We start from the raw sequence: 22,209 nt of genomic DNA on the forward strand, positions 1-22,209 counted from the left end.
GAGCCACCTCTCTGCCCCTTATGACATCCCTTTGAATGCAGCACAAGGCCCATCACCAGCTCTATACATTTACTGTCAAGCTTATATTTCTCAGTGCTAGTAGACAGGTCTCAGTGTGCCATTCCAGCGCTTTGAGGCTTCATATATCTGATGAAAAATAACAAAGCGGCTGTTTTGGAGGATTGCTGATTTTGAGGGATAACACACTTATTAATTTGTGTCGCAGAATCAGCCTTAATTTCATGATAAAGCAGAAGTTGTGACAGACATAAAACTGATTCATTTAATTAGAAGCATTTCTCTGAAAGTCATTTAGCAAGCATTTCAAAAACTTGCACGGGGAGCTCTTCACAAATGTCTTGGGTGGTTAAGATCCCATGTGGGATCTAAAACTGAAGAGGTCACATCTTTATGTGTTACATTTTTGACTACTGGGCTTTTTTTCCCCCCTTAATTTGTGAGCAGAAATGCTACACCTGGGATGGAGCCCTCCACACGATTTCTGGTTGGTTTGTTTGTTTATTTCCTTCCTCAGGGTCACAGAATCACCAGCAGTTTCAGTGATCACCAGCCCCGATTATTTGCAGGTGTCACCTCCCCTTGTGGAGTCACAGAGTCATAGAAGGCTAAAGGCTGGAAGGGACCTTAAAGATCACCTAGTCCCAACCCCGCTGCCATGGGCAGGGGTACCTTCAACTAGTCCAGGCTGTTCAAGGCCTTATCCAGCCTGGTCTTGAACAGTACCAGGGACGAGGCACCCACAACTTCTTCGGGCAGCCTGTTCCAGCATCTAACCACCCTCACAGTAAAATATTTGTTCCGTATATCCAACCTAAATCTCCCTTCTCTGAGTTCGAACCCACCACTCCTTGTCCTATGGCTCCAGCCCCTGACGGAGAGTCCCCCTCGGGGGCGGGGCCGGGGCGGGGCCCACCGGAGCTGTTCGGGCGGCGGGTGCTGAGCGCGGCCGCGCCGCCTGGTGCAGCCGGGCGGGGCCGGCGCCTCCCGCGCCCGCTCGCTCGGGGGAGCCGGCGGGGGGAGCCGCGCCGCCGCCGCCGCCTGGGGCCATGGCGGCGCTGGTGCTGGTGCTGCTGGCGGCGCTGGGCGGCCGGGCCGTGCTGCCGGGCGGGCGCTGCGCGGCGCCGCTGGCCGACCTGCGCTCGCAGATCTCGGGCGTGGAGACGCTGCTGGAGGAGTTCCGCCGGCAGCTGCAGCAGGAGGAGCCGGGGCCGCCGGCGACGGCGAGCGGCGGCGGGGGCGGCGGGGAGCGGTGCGGCGGCAGCGGCAGCTTCTCCGCCAGGCCCGACTCCATCATCCGCACCAAGGACTCCATCGCGGCCGGCGCCACCTTCTTGCGGGCGCCGGGCGCCGTGTCGGGCTGGCGGCAGTGCCTGGACGCCTGCTGCGCCGAGCCGCGCTGCACGCTGGCCGTGGTGCAGGGGCCCGCCCGCCCTCGGGGCACGGCGGCCGAGCCGGGCTGCTACCTCTTCAACTGCACGCACCGCGGCCGCCCCGTGTGCCGCTTTGCCCCTCACCGCGGGTACAGCTCCTACAGCCGCCGGACGGCCGGCAGCGCCCCGCCGCCGCCGGGTAAGCGACCTGCGCGGGCGGGAGCGGCGGCCCCGCGGCGGGAGGGACATGGCGGCCCTCGGCACGGGGGTGGCGGGGCCGGCGGGGGGAGCGGGCGCCGTCCGTGCGGCTGCCCCGGTGCCGGGAAGGTGCTCCGGGGCCCAGAGGCGTCGCCGGCGGGAGGAGGGAGCGAGGAGCGCCTTTCGGCGGGACTCCCCGAGCCGGGAGAGAGGACCCGGCCGCGCCCGAGGTGACCTTATCCATGTGTATAAGTATCTAAAGGAGGTATGCCAAGAGGATGGAGTCAGGCTTTTCTAGGTGGTGCCGAGCAATAGGACAAGAGTCAACGGGCAGAAAAGGATGCACAGAAAGTTCCGCCTGAATATGAGGAAGAACAGCTTTGCTGGGCAGGTGACCGTGCACTGGAACAGGTTGCCCAGAGAGTCTGTCCAGTCTCCCTCACTGGAGATACTCAAGAACGATCTGGACACAATCCTGTGCCATGTGATGCCACTTGAGCAGGGAGGTTAGACCAGGTGACCCACTGTGGTCCCTTCCAACCTTACCCATTCTGGGAGGGTGTTCGGGCTTTGGGGGTATTCGGGCTTGGGGAAACCCACCCCTCATCCGTCTGTCTCTGCAGAACCCTTGGGGTCCACTGTGCCAGCTAGCCTGTGGCTGGGAGCCAGCCAGTGGGGTGAGCTTGTTCACGGGCCATACACCCCTGGGGGACCAGAGAGGTCCCAGCTCCCTGGGAACTGCAGGTACTGGGCATCTTGGAAAGCATGACTGGGATGCTGATCCCAGCTATGCCAGAACCTGGTGCAGTAGCCTGAGGGCAAGCAAATGCCTTTCTTCTTGGGGGTGCTGTCCAAATGTTGTTGCCTAAGCTGGTTTCTCATTCACTTAATTCAGGATTTTTCCTGCTTAAGAACTTGAGAGCTAGACTGAAGAAGACAAGGATACCTCACCAGTAGTTCAGAGGCAGCATGGACATTCTCCATAAGCACCTCTGGAACCTGGGCCACATCCAAAGCAGCGGTTTGTTCAACCCTGAAGCATATTTAAAAACAACATATTCCAGAGCAAGCAGCTGTAGATGAAAACAAGTCTGGATTTCTAGATTTGGAGTCTGTTTCCTAGCACCTGATCCAAAGAATTTACTTTCCCTCCCCCACCTCCTGTTGTTAAACAGTTACATCTTAAATAATTTTGACTTAATTTCATTACCTCTGTTGACAATACCTTCCTAAATATCATTTGCATCTTCTTCAGCAATAGATTTCAACTGAAGTAAATTAGTCACTGCATGCAACAGGAAGACCTGATATTGGTGTGGATGAAAACTGTGCCCAGATGTGCCTGCTGTTACTGCTCCCTCGGCAGGGGTCCATCCAGTCCTGCCTATTTCTTGAGAATGTCAGTGGGAATCCCCTGGAAATATGAGAGAGCAGGGGCTGAATTTGTAGAGGCGTTATGATGCCTAAATATTTTTTGCAAAGTGTGTGAGCAGGATAATTAGAGAACTATAGCAAGAATCTTATGTCACCAGAGATGAAGCAAGCTTAAGGTACCAGAAAAACCCAAGGTATGATTTTGACATTTTCAACGGGGAAAGTATTAGTTACACAGCATTATTTATGTAGCAACTTCAGGGTAATTGTGTTTCGTAAGCCCATATGCACTTGCAAGATAGAAGGGTTAAGACTAGATTTTACATTGAAGTCTTGAATTAGGCTTCATTTTGAACTGCCTTAATTCTTTTATAACCTGGAGCTAATACTGTTGTACAACTAATACTCTACCTATTAGAAATCTTGAATTTCTTGAATTCCTTGAGTTCTTGAATTCTGGAATTCTTAAATGCTTTGCCTTTTTGTCAGATTTGTGTCTATCGGCACTGGGCTTGCAAGGCAGTTTCAATTCCCAATCTGCAAATTGCTCTGCATTCTTTTGGGTTTATTTAAAAGTCTGCCTTGTGGGTGATGGTGGTATCAGAAACAGGGGATTATGATTTCTTAATGCAATTACACTGGAGCTGAAGCAAAGCCACAAAGGAGAATGAACTTTTATTCAAATGTCTGTCAGCTGTGACATGGACCAGAAGAGATAAAATTAAGATTGAATTATTTTGCTCTGATGTTCTTTACCACTGAATTAAATTACATTGAAAAAATAATCTGGACAACAGGACAACAAAGGCACATCTCTTTTCCCTTCTGTCACCCCATGACTGAATTTAGAAAATTTAAGAAAGAACTTCTCATTTCAAGATTTTCTTCTATGAGGAGATCATGTTTTAGCTGTTCCTTTTTTTTTTTCAGAGTATTTGGTGTTTAGTCTTCTGTTGTTTTCTTTCTGAGAATACCAAAACAACATTTTTCCATAGATGTGGTGCCCTCATAATTCCAATATATTTTTGAGCATTAGGATACAGTGTGGGGTTTCATTTATGTTAAGGATCCTCGTTAAACCAAACCCAATTGCTATTTAATTCTGTGAGCAATTAATGGCAGATACATATTTCTCAGATCAAGTGTGTCTGTGCAATTCCAGCACAGTTTAGAGAGGCTTACATTTCAGTGTAAGTCCAAGTTCTTCACTACACATCCAGTTTGTGCTGGTTTGGCTGTGGATTTATGTTGCACTCCCAGGCAGTTTTTGCTGTGCTAACAGTGAACCCCTGTATGCCTATACGGAAATGAGAGGTAATTGTTTTCACCTTTGCTAGGCAAATTCTTAAATTTTTGATGTAGAAATAAAGAGGACTTGAGTGTCTCACTGGAAATGTCTGACTTTGCTTCTGTGCCACTCATTAGTGATGAGCAATGAAAAAATTCAGCATTAAGGTAAACTAATATCAAACACATTCAGGAGTTGTCAGCGAAATAAACTTTTGTAACAAAGTCTTCATTCAGAAGGCAGCTTAATTATTGGCAGGATAAGTCTATATAAAGGATGGAGGAAGCAGAATAAGTTAAACCTATCGTGTTACCCCCTCAAAATAAAAAGCATTATAAAGTTGCACCCCTTTTTCTAGAAAGTAGCCAGCTCCATCATCTCAGAGTGTTGACCTGAGATACCAGTTCTGTACTGCTTATTTACATTCAACCTAATTGCATGTTAAAAACAGAAGTTTAGAGATGCTTTCTGAGTTTTATTTTTCTGCTAACCTGTGGCTGATAGTCCTTTACTCCCATGAGTGGTGGTTTTAAGTGGCTCCTGAGTATCCCTCCTTGGTTTTTTATGCTGATTTCTTAGAAGTATGTATTCCCCAGATCTGAAGGTGTTTCACTAACTAAGGATTATGTATTCCATTACTTAAAACTGCTGTGGAAAAAGAGTCTTCAGCTCAACAGAATATCTCCTCCCATGCCATATGTCTCTATCAGGCCAATTTTTCCTTTACTAGAACAAACTTGAGCGGTTTTGCTGTTCATTTACCTTTCTGAAGATAATCTGGTGCCTTACAAGCAAAAGGTGGTGCTTCCATCCTTTGGGACCAGAGTGGTCCCTTACTCATCTTTAGCAAAGAGCTGGCATGAATTTCTGTGACCTGCCTCAACATGCAGTGGTCCTTCCATTGCAACTCATGCTGTTGGAGTATAAAGTTAGTCCAGGAAGACAGTATCCTTATTGCTTAGGGCCCAGGGGAAGTGGGGTTGTCTCTGCCCCTGCAGGACGTTGATCTAGTCATTTAAACAGGCATGTGACAAGAAACCCCTTTCCAAGGTAGAAGCGGAAGAATGGGCTCTGCTGTTTCAGACCCAGGTTGGTCTCTTTTTGACAGTTATTGGTAAAGTTAATAATTGTGGGAAGATGTTACATAACTCATATATACCAAATAAAAGTTGCCCTGGCACTATAATGGTGGTGGTTATTAACAATTAGGGGTTTTTTTGCACCTAGATGTTGCTTTTAAAACAAAGTTGGTTTTGAGAACTGAGTGTGTACAAATTAGGCAAACCTTCCCGTGCCAGCTGGATGAGTGAGAACTGGTTCCTTACTTTCTATTATCAGACCCTGTTTTCAGTTATTTGTATGTTTTCCTAACTTACGACATTTGCCTTGTATTTTTCTATGTCTTACCTACTGCTGACAAAAACAAGAAATAAGAAGTTTGCTGTTCAGTCAGAGATAAACAGTTGTCCAACTGCTCTGATGAGCTCCGTGCCTTCGAGCAAATTCTTGATACTGTTGAAGAGCATATCCAAGTAAGATCCCCTGCAATGACAGGGAAATGCCTTTCCTTGTGCAGCTAACACAGAGTGAAGTTACAACCTTGTGTTCAGTAGATGCTTTTCTGAGCATAATATCAATATCCTTTACAGGGGTTGAAGAGCAGAAAACGCCCTGGCACTCCAGAGTACCAGAAAGAATGAAACTTGAGTGGGGAACTGCAGAAAAATACAATCTTGTGGCTAAAGTTGTCAAATACTGACTTGTTGATCTAGATTTTATCCCTCTGTCTTCTCTGCACTGTCTGCAGGTTGCAGAACAAATGGCTTTACTTCTCACAGGCTCTGTCTCTTAACAGATCATGGCTTTTGTTAGTCTAACCTGAAAAACTTGTGGTTTGATTGGCAAAAATACTTAGTACTCACAATTTTAATCAATAACGATTGTACTTTGAATGTAGCAAAATGCTACAAATCCTAAATAGTCTGAAAATCAACCTTTGAATGTCTTAAATGAGGCACTTAAAATTGGTGGTTGTTTCTGATTCTGCTTCACCACGGTGCCACCTTATGATAAATAAGTCTTTCACTCCTGTAATGATGTATTATAAAGAGACTAAAAGCCTATTGAATTATGCAGAGTGCTATAAAAAGTGTGCTGTAACTGTTTATGTAATTCATATTTAAACCCATTTTCATTAGTTCAGATTAAAAAACTACACTGATGCTAAAAATCTTGTTTGTTGTATTACTGAAACACACAGGTGCCTGAGAGGTTTTCTATGCCATGTGTTTCTAATGTAGCAGTTAATTCCCGAAGACATCATTGAATATTGAACAATTAACTAAAATTGAAGTAGATATTACTTTGGTGCACTAATGAACATGTCCATCTTTCAGAAAGTTGCACAGCAGTGAAACAATACCTTAACCAAGAAAAAAAATGTGTTGTATATAAATAATAACTCAGCTTCCCCTGATAGTAACTGGTCTTCTCCTTTTTTATTGAAGAAGAAGAATATGATGAGCCTCCACAGTGCAAGGCAGGACAAGATATTGTGCTACAGTCACCTGTCGATTGGGTGCTTTTGGATGGCCGAGAAAGTTCAGATGACCATGGAATTGTGCAGTATGAGTGGACACTGCTGCAGGGTGACTCATCGGTTGAAATGCAGGTACGTGTGCAATCTCACAACATGGAAAGTTAATTCCAGATTGTTGTGTTTATACAGTTTTAAATGTAGAGCTAAAAATATTAAATGTATTCAAATGGATCTGTCTACCAGGCACCAAAATTAGGATGTCTGTACAATTTGAACATTTATTTCACAGAAATGTAGAGCAGCCCAGGTTGGAAGAGACCTCAAAAGATCATCTGGGCCACCCTTTAGTGGGACAAGGAGCCTAGATGAAATTATCTGTCAAATCACATCTTGAAGACCTCCAGTGAAGGAGGACTCCCTGGGGAGTTTGTTCCAGTGATTATTTCTAGTGGTTTATACAGTTAATCTCTATCCTGGATGGCATGAGACAGCCAGCAGCAAACAAGTGGATGCTAATGCTTTACTGCATTTCAGCTCTGCTTCCTTTTGCCATTGTTTGTGCTCACTTGCACTTGGTTTTCAGCTTCTGTGATCCAGGTTAGAGACCCATCAGTAATTCAGTTACTAAAAAGTATTACCTTATTAGGTATTTTCACCAACAGCCTTCTGTCAATGCTTCTGGAGAAACTGCAAAGAAATGTGTGATATAGACCTTTTGAGATATTTCATCCATCGCTTTGGTTTCAGCTTAAAATTAGCTATCGAGAGAGGGATCTTTCATCTTAGCCTTCTTTGTGAATGCTCTAGGATCAGCAGAAAAGAAAGGAAAAATGTCTCAAACCCAAAGAGTCTACTCATAGTCTGTTCACAGCCCACAGTATCCAGGGCACACTGGGAACTCCATCTTGAGCGGGAAGGATATGTAAAGGTGAGAGAGTGTGGACCAAAATGAAGCTTTAAGAATAGTTGCTAGATATCATCTAGATGAAATGAACATTTTTTTAGCAAGACTTGTTAATATAACCCCTTGCAGTATTATTTTCTTTCAAGAGCAATTAAACACTTGGTGATGTAGTAATATATCTAGAGTAAGAAAAAAATGAAAATTAAAAAAAAAGATTTAAAATTTATATGTTTCACTATTACTCAGAGTCACTCTGAAAATACAGACAAGCCTTATATCCATTCAAACTTGTGAAAATCACATTAGTCTTGGTGGTTTCTTTGTATCTGTTAACGGAAAATGAATTTGACACACATTCATGCTTAAATAAATACTTTTTCATTGTGTTCAAATAAGCAGGGATTTCTCCTACAGATATGTACCCTGATGATTAGTCATGATAATTTAATTTTTAGAGCTGAATTAATAATTGTGATTTTTTTCATACATTCTTCAGTTGATGTCTTTTGTGCTTTAGTTACTGCCCTGAAGTTACTGAATTTCATGTCATTTATTCTTTGAGAATAATGCATGAATCCATAGCTACAAGGGAGAATGGGAATGTGTTTAAATAAGATAAAAGGCAGCTGTTGCACTGCTCTTATGGACTGAAGAATAAATAGAAGACAAAGGAGGTGAAAGGACTGCTATAGAGAGATCTTATCATATTGTGGAAGGAAGCCAGCGTAATTATTTTTTTTCTATTGTGACTGATTATTGCTTTTTAGATAATTTGCTTCTCAGATTGGGACCCACACTCTGTAGCTGTGCAGCTCCTCGACACTTAGGGACAATAATGGGTTGGGTTTTTTTAAAATGCTGATTATCTGGAAATTTACTATCTATTTTAAGCCAAAGTTTCTAAGAAAGCAAGTTCAGGCAAGCATTCTTCGGGGCAGGATGAAGATAAAAAGGAAAGCACAGAGGTCACTGGGAGCAGTGGTGGCGTATTTGGAAGTCAGTGGCATTTCTCTAGCTCTGCACTGAGAAGAAACTTGGACTCCAGGGCTCATGAGCTTTAAATACCGTGTTTGCTCTCCCAGTAGTCACAGTGAACAGCAGCACATATTTTTTAGAGCATATTAATTTCTGTAATCCACTAAAGAATAAAATTCTAATGGGTCATACACTCCATCAGGATGTAATCAACAGAATGATCAGATAACCAAGTGCATTCATGCAAATAGAAAAGGAAAGAAATTTCAGTTAGCAAATTCTGTTACTCAGAGAGAAAAATGCATTTATCAATACATTCTGCTATAAAGGTAGGTCTAGGATGCTATGATCATATTAATCAAAAACAACTGTTTTCTTTCATGAAAAGCAACTTTAAATAAGCACAGATCTTTATTGAATCTTTGGTTTAATATTAAAGATAATCACAGAGGATTTTAATATGCCTTTCAATTACTTATAAAAATAGCCCTGTGTGCTTCATTTGTAAAAATGCACATGTCCAGTAAACCTGATGTGCTTTTTTGTAGTTACTGAAGTATGTGTTAGTGAATTCTGAGACAGATGAAATTATTTGTGACTGGTAATGGTTATGAGGTTAAAAAAAGTTCAACATTTACAAATACCACACTCATTTTATTTAGAGGTACTTCTAAATTACTATTGTACTAATAATGCTATTTTGGTACCTGCTTTAAATTACCATAGAATAAGTTATTTTATTAATTTCTTAATGATCTAATACACTTTTAAGTTTTTTTATCCCATGACTTGCTGAAACCAAATGATTAGATCACTCACTATAGATGAACTTATATCTGGTTCATAGCAAGCCATGGAAATTCAGCACAGGACGTGGAAAAATTCAGTCCAGCAATTTGCAAAAGTTGTGACTGTATCAAATGTCATACTGGTCAGAGGTGGGCAGTCTTGTTGATAAAGCCATGCTACCACTCACTTTATCATAAATCAATATGTAGCAAAAGTCACTTCTGTGGATCCATGTATATTGTCTACAGACTAACTCAATAGAGAGCAAAAGGCTAATGTTTTACTGCTTACCCTTTAAACTTACATTTCTAATTACTGAAAAACTGAGTTAAATGTACGTGTCCATTTATTTTCCAGTGCTAAGATCCACAGCTCCACGTAACTGAGTGTACCATGAAAAACAGTACCTAAATATTGTGTTTATTTTTACAAATGGGTGCAAAAAAAAAAAAAAAAAAGAGATCTAATGTTACATGTTGACATACATACATACATGCTTGACTGGGCTGACTAGACCTTAGAGAATTATTTAATCTGCATGAAACGAGCTCCCTATTCCTAGAAGTTTATGGATGGATTGTTTATACCAATATGGGTTTTTTCACTCTCTGTCTTCAATCAGGTACCACAACCAGGAACACTGAAACTGTCTCACATTCAGGAAGGCGGGTATATTTTCCAGCTAACTGTGACAGACACTGCAGGTCAGCGGAGCTCTGACAACGTCTCTGTGACCGTTCTGCCCATGGTTCATTCCGCAGGAGGTGAGAAAACGAGTTGTTGTTGCCTGAGTGACACCCAGGGTATGGTATTCAGAGCAGAGCAAGGGTCTTGATAGAGGCGAAAATCTTATTCTCCATTTCTAGTGTTTTATTTTGTCTTTATCCACTACATAATGGCATCTCTTTCAGCTTTGAATCACTCTTTCAAAGTGAAGAAACAAACAAGCAGCAATTGTGTGTTACAGCAATAATACTTCCAAGCATTGAATGTTTGTCCTTCTACTGCTTATAAGCATGCAGGGTTGTAAAAATGAAATACTGCCATAGGTATAAGGCACATTGTAACACTGGGATGGTGTAGACAACATGACAAGGCTTGTGCTATCAGTTAAACTTAGCTGTTGTGCTATCAGCTAAAATCAGTTAATCTGTGTGAGGCAGACCAATAATAATAGTGACCTGCATCTGTAGTCTAAAAGATGACTTCTTGTTTTCTTGCATTTAAGTTTTTCTGTCTAGTGGTTGTTATTGAAGCCTATGCTACTGGGGAAACTGAAACTGGAACTGACCCATCATTTTCAAACTCTGAGCTCCAGAAACATGTAAAAAGCATAAAGGGTAGAAAATAAGTTAGATTTCAGTGGCTGTCAGTCCTGGTCTCTTTAATGTAATAACTTCTAATTACATTATAATTAACAAGTTGCTAGTACAGATCTGCTGCTCTGGCACAAAGTAAAAGTTAAATAGTGTTATCACCCTGTTCAGCTGAACCAGTGAAAACCTTGCTCTGCACCAGTGCAATATCCCTATGCGAGAAGGTAGTCCCTGTGGTAATAAACTGGTATTGCAAAAAAACCTGCTTAATAATGCCTGTGTTCCAGTAATGGGTTATAGAGTTGTGTTCATAAATGTTTAATTCAGCTAAAGCAGCCAGAGAGGTTTACTGGTTTGTTTATTTGCTGCTGTGGGTATCAGGGGTATCTTTTGTATGGAGCACATAGAGGATGCGCTGTCTTTTATATTTTTCTAATTCTCCATCTGTGTTAGCAATTCAAGTGTTACTACTATAGCTAAACTAGTGCCTTAATGCATGCAAGATCCATGCTATTATTAGTGCTGAAGTTTAGGAGATGCATTTTCTGATTTTAGGAGTTTTAAACAGGCATCCATGTTCCTGCCATGCTTCCATTAGCATTGCACAGCTTTCTGGTGCATAGCAGGATAACAACCAAAGGCTGTGACATCCTTATGCAAATCGATTTGCTGTTACAACGTTAATCAAACACTGAATTTGATAGTGCTTTACAAAGTGATGAACTACACTGCTGTTAGAAAGACAAAAGCATACATGTAAACACTTGAAAATTACAGGATCAGAATGGGTTTCAGGAAAGCTTTGAGTATGCAAATTGAAATGTGCAGGGACACTCTCCATTTCCGGGGGAATCTAAATATTAGAGCAGGCAGCAGTCAGTCCTTTCTGGTGAAAGTCATTTGAGAGACCTTCTGGTAGTCCTGTTCTGGTCTGTGCTATATTGAAGTCATTGGATTACTGATGTAAATAAATGACGAGCATTCTTTACGTATTTTAATTAGGTTGCAGAAAACATGCTATAAAAGATCCCATATAGTCCGTATGTGTGCATGTAAAACAACATATTGTCTGAAATACATAATGGGTATGTAGTAGGAATTACATGCTGGAGCAATGCCATTACAGCCATAGAGATTTCATTTATTTATTTTCAGGACTGTTCTGGGTCTTTTAAGCCTAAAAAGATCTCCTTTTAGCTTCGGCCAGCAGAATTTAAAGCACTGTAAGGGTGCTGCACAAGGTATAAGGTGCAACAGCCTCCAGGTTGAGTATTCCTGCAGTAAAGAGATTTCCAGAATAGTGATGAAGGTGCCAGAAATAGCTATTACCTATATTAGCTTCTATGTCAATATGACATCATATAGCTGAGTCTGACCTTTCTTCAACTTTCTGCCTTGTTCATGGGCCTTCTTGACATAGCATGGTTTTGCTTTTTCCTCAGTGCTGCAGATTTTAGTCATTGACCCAGTACTTACTACCAGGATTTCTTGGTAATTTGGGAATTGTTTCTCAACAGCCTGTGTTGGGGTTTGCTCTCGCTACCAGTTTATCTGTGATGATGGCTGCTGCATTGACATCACTTTTGCTTGTGATGGTGTGAGACAGTGCCCTGATGGATCAGATGAAACTTTCTGCCAGAATCGTAAGTGTGCCAAGCTGTGGTGTAGATTGTGGAAGTAACCACAGCCCAAATGACCAAAAGGGTCATTTGGGTCAAAGGGTCATCATACCACTTCTGTGGCCTCTCTCTCCCTATGAGTAAGCTCCCTAAGTTGCTCCCAACATAGAGCCTTTCATTGGAATTAGCATATGGGAAGATGTAATGTCCACATACAGCAGGTGCTCAGAAATTTTCTTCAAAGCATGTTAAATGACTGATTTTGTGTTGAAGATAGTTTTTTCACTTGCATGATGATTCTGGAAAGAAGAACTGTGTTTCAGAGTGTCTCAGAGATACTATTAAAAGTGCTGATACATACCTTACAAGAATCTGAAACACTCACTCTGAGCAGGCAGGGGAACCAGCTGATTCACAATCCCTCTGTTTGCTTTCATTAGTCATCCCTCAGTATGTGCCCACGCTCAACTAAGTGAACGAAAATCTTCAGAGGGTGAATTGGCACAATGGCTAACCACTTTGGCATTGATATTTTAGTTGCTGGACTTCACTGTAGAGTTCATGAGTGTACTTCTGCTTAACAGTTGGCAGCAAGCAACTGCTAACCTTTTATGTATCTGGAACTCACATATCATCATATATGTGAACCTGAGGAAGTTTTTTAGCCTGCCTCAAGGCCCATATTGAAGGGTCTTCCTTAAGAACACTCCCATTCCCTTTAATTATGTACAAAACTTATGATTTTTGTTTCTGTTAACAGTCAGCCCAGGTCGAAAGACAGTGACACATGCAGCTCTTGGCACTACCCAGCAAAGGACTGTAGGACAGACTGAAAACACAGATGAAAATTTCTCTGCAGAAAACACCCTGAAAGCCACTGTCAGAAATCAGCCAGTTCTCTCAGTGGATGCAGACATGTCTAACCAATCGCTTTCTCAGGGACCAAAGAAACAAATCAGTGGATTTGTGCCAGGTAAGAGTTGAAATGAATCAGTTTCAGTAAATCATTCTCTTTAAAGAAAGAAAATGTCTTGCACCTTAAGTTTATTTTAATTGTTTTTTGGTGCCTAAGAGGAAAAAAATTGAAAATGCAAAAGATACAAAAGAAACCTGTAATAATGAAGTTCTATGTAGCTTTCGATTTATTATTGTCAAGTCTACTTTTTAGCAGGTGCAAAAAGAAAGTTAAAATGTAGGGATGCCAGGAAAATAATACAGTCTAAGGAACAAAACATGCAGTGAGCTAAATACAAATTCCGCCCCAGGTTCAGCTCTGTAGGCTGATGTATTAAGGCTCTTTAAATCTGTAGGGGAGTACTTCAGGAGAACATAATAAAGTACTGTTCAACTTGGGTGAAAGTAATTGCTTTCCTCCTTGTGTTAATTATGACTTCTTTCTTTTTTTCCCCTCTGAACTAATATCCTTAGTATTATGGGCATTTTTTTTTTCTGAGCTGTGTCTCCAGGGCAGGAGAGGTCTTTCATCACTATAGAAAAGGCTCAGTCTTTGGTAACAAACAATCTCAGGTGAACGTGTACAGGTGCCCAGTATTGTTCTCCATAGTAGCTGCAGGCCTGTAGTGAGTCACCGTGTGGTGATGTTACAGGCAGAGTCCCCAGCCTTGGCCTTTGTATGAGACCTCCCACTTTTACTTCTTCACGTTTAGACTGATTCATGGACCCCAAGACACAGCTATTTATAACCAGCTTTATTTTCCAGTTACAACAGAGCAGTGCTCAAGGCCCTCTGCTGCCGACTCTTATAAAGGGCACTGCCCTGGCTGGCACTTGAGTGTTTCTTCAGATGCTTGTACTTCATCTGTGGAGACTGCAAAGGGAATGAAAACAATGTTCTTCAAGAATTAGACTACCTTAGTGAATGCCTAGAGACTGATAGCAAAATCCTCAGTTTTCCCCTTTTCCGGCAGTGTAGATGACCTCGGTGCTCCTCACTGGAATGACTTAAATCCTGAAATCTGATCCAAAACCTTCTTGCTCACATAGTTTTGAGTGACACCTAATATGGGGCCACCTAAACTAAACATCAAATTTCCAAGGAACAATGCAGCCTCCAGTGGAAATTCAGCTGCTAAGTAGGTCTCAAAAATCATTTGGATTGTGAATCCAGACGTAAAACCAGAACTGAGGTCACCAACTTCAGCAACCTATAATCAGGGGTTGTAATTGGAAGTACATCTAGAAGTGTGGTGCTTTTACATAGTCATTTTCTGTGTTTACCTGTTGCACAGTGACTTACTTGCCCTGGTTTTGCTCTCAAGGTAGCCTTTTGCACAGCAGTAGACATGCAAAGAAAGAAATTCTTATAAAACTAAAAAAGTGTGATGGGGCTTCAGGAATAAGTGTACTACCAGTAGCTGTTGTAATTGTTTTAATTTTAAAAAGGCAAGATTTCGAGTTGACCATGTCTAGTTTTAATTCTCGTGGATTTAATATTGCTTTCTTGACAAAACTCAGTCAAAATTTAATTTTAGATGCTTAAGAATTTCCTTCAGAATAGAAGGTTACAGTCTTTACTGACCTAGGAACCCAATACTTTTAACCAAAAAAGCAGCAAACAGCTCAGTGAGGTTTAAAATCGCCTATCGATCAGTTCCAAATGGGGTTCATGTGGTGGGATGTGAAGAGGTGCCACATACCTGGATCCGAAGGGCAATGCCAAAAAATGCTCGGCCAAAACCTACTCTGAGCTGCTGTCTTCTCCTGCAGACACTTACACTTCATAGGAGTCACATTCTGTACATTAATGATTCACAGAGGTCCAGAGAGGTTCAAGTCCTGCCCCACTGGCGAGCATCACAGTCTTTATAAAGTTGAGGAGACAGGCATCTAACCTGTTCCTAAAAATTCACCCAGATCCATTAATTAGACTTCTCTCCATCACTGCCATCTCAAGAAAGTTACAGACCAAACCTAATAATTATGTGATACAAAAATTAGACACACAGAACTGCTGAAGCAGTTCCATGAAGCTCATCTGGAGGCGTTCAGAGGGGCAATAATTGCTAGATGCATTTTTGAGGAGAGGGAAGCAGCACTGAAAGAAACCATACCAGCAGCCTCAAAAGTTCAGCAATTCCACTGGCAGAAATCCTGTTCTGGGATTGACTGTCTCCTGAGACAGTGCTAGAGCCGCTACTGGTGCCAAGGTGGAACCTCTGCCTCTGAGTCACACTGAAAAGGTCTTTGTTGGCCCAAGGCTTCTTGGCCTGGAGTTGATTTTGCAAACATCCAGGCTTCCTATTATACATAAATTTTAAAAGATTTACTTATTTTAATGTCAATATGTTGAAAAGCTGTCAACTTACATATTAAAGGGATATGGCTTTACAGTGGCAGCACAGGTTCCAGCATTTTACTTGTGGCTGCTCCATTCAGGGCTACATTTGTCTTATTTCTTAGTTGACTATTTCAGATTGTCATGGAAATACAATCCAGGAAGGAAAATGTGATGCTCTTGAATCCAGTGAATGCAAGGCAGAGTAAAAGAAGGTGTTACCTACTGGAGACAGCATGTGGCACATTCTAGCTGGCTGCTAGACTTGATGCTTGATACAGGAGCTTTCAGCTGACTTCTAACGAACAGAAGTTTTCCCCAAGAAGTTGCAGGACTGGGGACTTGCTTTGTTTTCTTTTTTACATTTGTTTTTAATACAGTGGTGGTTACAATACCAATAAGGGCATGTCCCTTCTGCTACTTACCTCTCCATAAACAGATTTCATCTCTCATATTCCAATAAAGATGTCCAATAAAGGGACCTCCTTGTCGAGTACTAGCATATTTATCCTTTCTCCATTTTAAAAGGAGCTGGGCTACTCTGTAATATTTTGGACTGTGGGATAGTTCCTGCTAGCAAGAATATAAGCTTTCTGCCTATGAGGGCCATACAAGGGAAAATTTGTCCCAGAATCCATTTTCTCTTAATAGTTTCTCTGTTCCAAATGTCCCTTAACCTGCCGTCTTTACTCCAGTGGCCCTCATGTTTGTCTCTGACTTGACACAAACTTTTTAAGGATTTACAGTGAAGTGTGAAAATATGAAAATATGAAAATATGCAAGTCCAAGTTAAGTACTATTTAAAATTTCTACCTGGCCTAGCAGAGGATTTATTCACAATAAGGAGAAAAAGACCACAACCAAGCAACCAAAACAAAAGCCAAAAATCAGTCATTGTTGACAATGGCTGAATCTCATTCTGCATCCTGCCTTTCCAGTGGGATTCCTCTACACCTAGGTGACTCCAGGGGAACACTTAGTCCAACACTAAGAGATAACTTCCTCGGACACTCAGGGCACAGAGTCTTCTGCAACAGACTCATGGTTTAATTTTTGCCCAAGCTGGAAGGCCAAACATTTTCTTCCAAAGTTGGGAGCAGAGGCAGGAAGAGGCATTTTATGTCAATAAAGGAATCTGTTCTCTCTCTGCAGACATATCTCCATAGTAAAGTAACCCAGACTGCATCTCCTGCAAAGGCCAGCACAGCATTTCTTCTCCAAAGAGCCCAAGTGTCCTTCTCCAGGAAAGTTCTTAAACCCAGCTGCATATTCTGGCACTGCTGCAGGTGCAGATGAATACAGCAAACATACATTTGCAGCAAAGCTCACTGGAGTGAGCAGTGGGTTGACTTCTAAGCAGCAACAGCCAGTAGCAAACGTGGTCATGCAGACGGGTTGAATTCATGAGCAGCCTGAAGATTTGTGCTCCCCAGCATAGCCAACTCAAGTGTATAAATCACCATAACAGCTTTGCATTCCCCTGGCACAAGGTCCCTGCCTCTTCCAGGCTGCCCATGCCAGCTGTTGTGCAGTGCTGTTCAGGGCTGGGATTACAACATTTGGCTGAGTGCCCAAGCCTTAGTCATGTTTTTACTGTGGAGGCATCAACAGCGGGTGCTCTAACCTAGATCTCTAATTTAGGGTAACTGGAAAGGGCTGTAAATTGCAATTTACTATTAGCAGACTAGAAAATCAAGAGAAAGTGAAAACAAAATGAAACCCAGGTAACATGATGATGTCAGGCTTCTAAACTTATTTGGGGAAATTGCTCTTTGTTTTCTAGTGATAATAGATAAGGTGTTAAGCAGCACTGACTGATAGTCTCTCCAGTCATGTAAAAGCAGCCACAAGTCTTAACAAAATCCTACAGGCTTTATTGAAGGGATTCTGTTCTTCTACCATTCCAAAATTTTCCCACCAAACTTCTCTCCATATTTGCCAAATGTCTTTACAAGCAGTTGGCTTAAATATTCCATTTACTCAAATGGTAGGAAACAAATTTACAAAACGGGCATTAGATCTAGCCTTGCTGCTCAGGCAGGAGCAGCTCTTAAGAAAAGCCAATATCTTTTGGGTATTTCCAAAATAAAGACAAATATTTGTTTAATTTCATTCAGGAAAAACAGAAGCAGAAAACAGCTGTTGGTTTTAGTCTAAGTTACATTCAGGTGATCTTGCACAGATCTGATACCATACAGGTACTTTAAAGCCAGTACAATTTACACTTAAGTCCACTTTACCTGCCAGAACAACATAAAGAGCCCAATGAGGTGGAGGCCACAGCTCATTCCTAAGGCATCTGCTGCAGGTGAACTTAGTGTTTATGTACACCTATCCATAATGGCAAGGCAGTAAAACCAGAGCCTGGGAGGTGGTGTTCTGCCTTAGTGGGGACATCAGCACTGACCTCATGACAGTATTGATAAAACAATTTAAGCTTTAATTAACAGTTGTGAGTATTCGCTGCTGCCACTGACAGGGACACATTCTGCAGCTCTTCAGAGCTGATGGTGGTGGGTGGGAGTTACACAGAGTGCACGTTCCAAGCTAATTGACTTAAACACTTCCTTAACACCCACCACTCTATGTAATGCCAATTACAACATTTCACATTCATGTTTTACAGATCTTGTAGCATAGTGTGTTTCTGTTGGCTCTGTCACAGTTCTGAAGGCTGCCAGCAAATGTATCGCAGTGCAGTCAAAGTGCCCTTCAATATTTATGTTATCAGTAAACCCCAAATATAGTCAATACTTTAAAAACGTAGGCATATCACTGATTTTTGTGAGGGTGTTGGTGGATTAAGCTGTCACTCTTGCATAGTGCCCCCACAGCTATCGGAGTAGGACTTGAGTGGGAGGGCAGGAGGAGGGAGTCCCAGTTGAGTTACTCTGCTTTTTTAAAGTAGAACTGCCTCCCTATGCATTCCCAAGAACACTCCTTGGCAGCAAAGTGTGTGTTGTCTCTTCTTGAGTAGGTACAATGCTCTGTAATATCTTATGTACCACACAAGCTGCAGTGACTCCAAATCATCCTCTTTGAAATGTTCTCCCCATGTATTTTCATGTCTTCCAAGTACCTAAGTTCTGCATCTGTATGTGTCAGGTAACAGGCAAAGTTAAGGTGATTTGTGCAGCCAACCTATGTGTTTTCTGCTTTGCAAGTTCCAAGGATAGAGATCAATATAACATGAAATGGCCTCATTTTCAACTACAGATGTAAAGAGCTTAAGCAAAGTTTTAGCTCAGACTAGTCTATATGTCGTTTTGGAAGTTTGTAAAACAGAATTGATATCCTTCTTTTTTTAGTGGAAAATGACCCCACTTGGGTTTGGTTGAGATGCATTGGGGTTTGGGATGCAAAACTGAATTCACATTTTAGCTTTAGCTTCACATTATTTCAAAAATTCAAGTTATACAGTTGAAGTCAGAAGTTCTTAACCTACTGTTCTTTTGTTTGATTTTTTTCCCTAAGTTTAGTACTTTACATTATTTAATTCTAGTGTCCTGGGGATAAGACTTTCTAAGTCACTTAACAGCCATATTCATTTATCTTGCTTGACTTTGTGCAGATAACAGTTCCTCAGGGAAAAGAACAGATGATACAAATGGGAATGGCATAATGGTGCCAAAGAGAGATCAGTTTGGAGGTAGTCATCCAGTCCCAGAAACAGGTAAGACCAACCATGTGAATTCATTTTGAATTACATTAGTTTTTCAGTCAGCTGGTACAATACACATACAATGATCAAAGATTGAATAATGTACTCCATATTCTGGTTTCGTAGCATGAGTTGCTCGAAATATTAGCATCTAAGTGATAAACTAGCTGTATTTTTAAAGAAAAATGTCAGGTTTTCTCTACCAGCATCTCACTGTATTAAATAAAATGTAATTTCTCTTAACCTCGTTGTAGGTGCTGTGTTACCCTTAGCCTTAGGCTTGGCCATCACTGCTTTGCTGCTTCTTATGGTTGCTTGCAGACTGCGCTTAGTGAAACAGAAGCTTAAAAAAGCTCGACCCATTACATCTGAAGAGTCCGATTACCTCATCAATGGGATGTATCTCTAAAAATTGGATTTTGGTCAGTTGTTTTCTCCCCTTTCTCCTGTGTCCATGAACCTCTGCCTCTGTAACAGGATGAAAATCCTTAGTTAATTTTCAAGTGTAGAAGCAGTTTACAAGATGAGAAACATATTCTTCCCCTTCAGTGATAATATAAAAAAAGTGAGTAGATGCCCATGCTCAGAAAATAAGAAGCGTTCAGGCTCTAGAGAGTAGATGCAGTTGTGCAGAAGACACTGCAACGTGGGGAGACTCCATGCTGGATGCAGGGTGCTCTTGCCCTCCCCACAGCAGCTGGGGTCTCAGCCAAGGCCGAGTGTGCCCCAGGGCCAGGGCACTGGAGCAGCCAAGGCCCAGCAGCCCTGGCACAGGGGGAAGCCTGTGCCAGCATGCTCTTCTCAGTGCTGCCACTGCTGCGCTCTGCTCTGGAGTCTGGGATGCTCCAACCAAGGCACTACTTCACTGTCCAGCAGAAACCCATTTGTGTACTTTCCCCCTAATGCACTGGAAGTGTTTTCATTAAAGAATTTGCCTTGCTTTGTTAATTAAAAGCAATTACTATCTAGGCGCCAGCTTTTGTAAAGAAAATTGGGATTTAAAGAACAAAGCATCTTTCTTCCATTCATAGTTTAAACTTCTGTGCCGCTAGCAGAGAGAGCCATGCTTACTAAATGCTGAAATGAAAAAATACAAGTCCTCAGCAGGTGAGCTTGGACCTCCCAGTGCTCAACAGCAGTCATGTACTGTTGCCCAAAGAAGCTGTGGATACCCCATCCCTGGCAGTATTCAAGGCCAGGCTGAATGGAGCCCTGAGCAACCTGATCTAGTGAATGGCATCCCTGACTGTGGCAGGAGGGCTGGAGCTGGATGATCTTTAAGGTCCTTTCCAACCCAAACCACTAATTCTGTGTATGAGCCCAGAGCTGTCTCTCTCCCCAGAGCTCAGGGCTTGTTCAGCCTTTTCTACCCCTAGCCTGCCACCCTTCCACAGCGTGAGAAGGCGGCACACAGCAGTTTTCATCCAAGATGCCAGAGTGTAGGATTCCTCCTGGTTATCCCATAGCTCCCTGCAAAGCTTGAAAGCTTTGGTGATCTGCCCTCAACCCAGAAAAATTCTCATAGAATTAGAGCAAGTAATTGATATGTGTGAGTGAACTTCAGATGTGTTAACAGTAAAATGTGTACAGTACATGTTATATATACATATATATACACAAGAATCGTGCTGTCTGTCTTGTTTGACTGTCCAAGGATGTCACATTCCTCATGGGTCCCAATAAAACCAGAGTCAAATGAGGCATGCATCTTTTTGTATGTCGTCTTTTGTACTTCAGTAGCTTCAAGTCAGCACAAATATTGCCATGGTATAAAAATAGTTCTTCAAGTTGTTTGTTCTTGATTACTTTATGTAAAATAGCTCCAATAAACCTATTTTATTCTTATATTTCTTGCATTGTCTCTATTTTCAGCTACCAGCTAAATTTTGTGCTACTAGACCATATCATGAGAGCACACAGAAGTACATTTCTCCTTTCTGTGAAGCAGCCTTATAAGAAGCTGGAATGTGTGTGGTGGGGGGAGTTGTTGAGATACTTGCTTCAGGAAGACTGACAATGACAAGGCATCTACCTGCAATGTCCTGTCTCTCCAACAGTGCTTGAGCTGAGCGGGACAGCAGTCCCAGAGCTGACTGTGCCAATCACTCAGGGAATCTGTTTTCTGGTGCTCCTTGCTCAGAGCCCTCATGCCACATTAGGCAAAGTCTGGTTGTCTGTACTTCAGCGTTACAGTGGGTCCAGGAGACCATCTGCTGATGCTGCCCATTTCCAATTGGGGAGCATGGCCTCTCTTCCATTCTAGCTGTCATGGTTTGAGATCCCCAAAAAATCTAATCCCCTAGTCCAAGCCCCCTGGTACATCTCAATCCAATGTGAGATGGGTTTTCCAGACAAACACACAAGACTCAAAATGGGGAAAGGGAATATATTACAATGACTGTACAAATAAATATTATAATACATTATACACACGATCTCAACTATCTCTACCATGACCTAAGTATTTACAATGGATCAGATCTCTTCTCCCCTCCAAATAAAAGTCCAGGAGGGAAGAAGGACAGATCCCTTCTAGTCTCTGAGCAGTTTCTCTACGGCAGCAGTCATCTGTCCTCTTCACATGCAGCAGCTGATAGCTGGATTATTGTAGCTGGATCTCTTTTCAATACACACAAGGGGGTCTCCAAGCCCTTTGGCCCGTTGTCTCCGAACGAGGGTCTTCCAAGACACAAGGGGGTCTCCTTTCACCCCTCTTGGCTCTCCTTCAACTCCAAGCAAAGGTCTCACCTGTGGACTGCCAGCAGGGACTAAACTCGCTTCACCACAGGTATATCACGAAATGCAGAGGCATCTTCGTGAAAGTCCCTTCCTCAGGGGGGTTCACCCCTGAGTCAGAACA

The 22,209-nt window shown here is 42.3% G+C and overlaps 1 protein-coding gene across 1 annotated transcript; it reads left to right on the top strand.

Annotated features, from left to right (window-relative positions):
* Window positions 1-1,052: 1,052 nt before the first annotated feature.
* Window positions 1,053-21,194, top strand: LRP11 (LDL receptor related protein 11). Its single transcript, XM_027733853.2, has 7 exons — window positions 1,053-1,590; window positions 6,759-6,922; window positions 10,081-10,222; window positions 12,292-12,417; window positions 13,154-13,366; window positions 19,260-19,361; window positions 19,604-21,194. Exons 1-7 carry the CDS (start codon window positions 1,068-1,070, stop codon window positions 19,756-19,758), a joined length of 1,425 nt encoding a protein of 474 aa, XP_027589654.2. The 5' UTR covers window positions 1,053-1,067; the 3' UTR covers window positions 19,759-21,194.
* Window positions 21,195-22,209: the final 1,015 nt, after the last annotated feature.

Source organism: Pipra filicauda, unplaced genomic scaffold, assembly GCF_003945595.2.
Source record: "Pipra filicauda isolate LSUMZ 115617 unplaced genomic scaffold, ASM394559v2 scaffold42_size3861933_pilon, whole genome shotgun sequence".
Taxonomy (NCBI): domain Eukaryota; kingdom Metazoa; phylum Chordata; class Aves; order Passeriformes; family Pipridae; genus Pipra; species Pipra filicauda.

Excerpts from the sequence above, each read along its gene's own strand:
- LRP11 (XM_027733853.2), top strand. The coding sequence starts at position 1,068 with ATGGCGGCGCTGGTGCTGGTGCTGCTGGCGGCGCTGGGCGGCCGGGCC. Across the intron at positions 1,591-6,758 it reads CAGCGCCCCGCCGCCGCCGG|AAGAAGAATATGATGAGCCT; the intron begins GTAAGCGACCTG and ends TTTTTATTGAAG. Across the intron at positions 6,923-10,080 it reads ACTCATCGGTTGAAATGCAG|GTACCACAACCAGGAACACT; the intron begins GTACGTGTGCAA and ends GTCTTCAATCAG.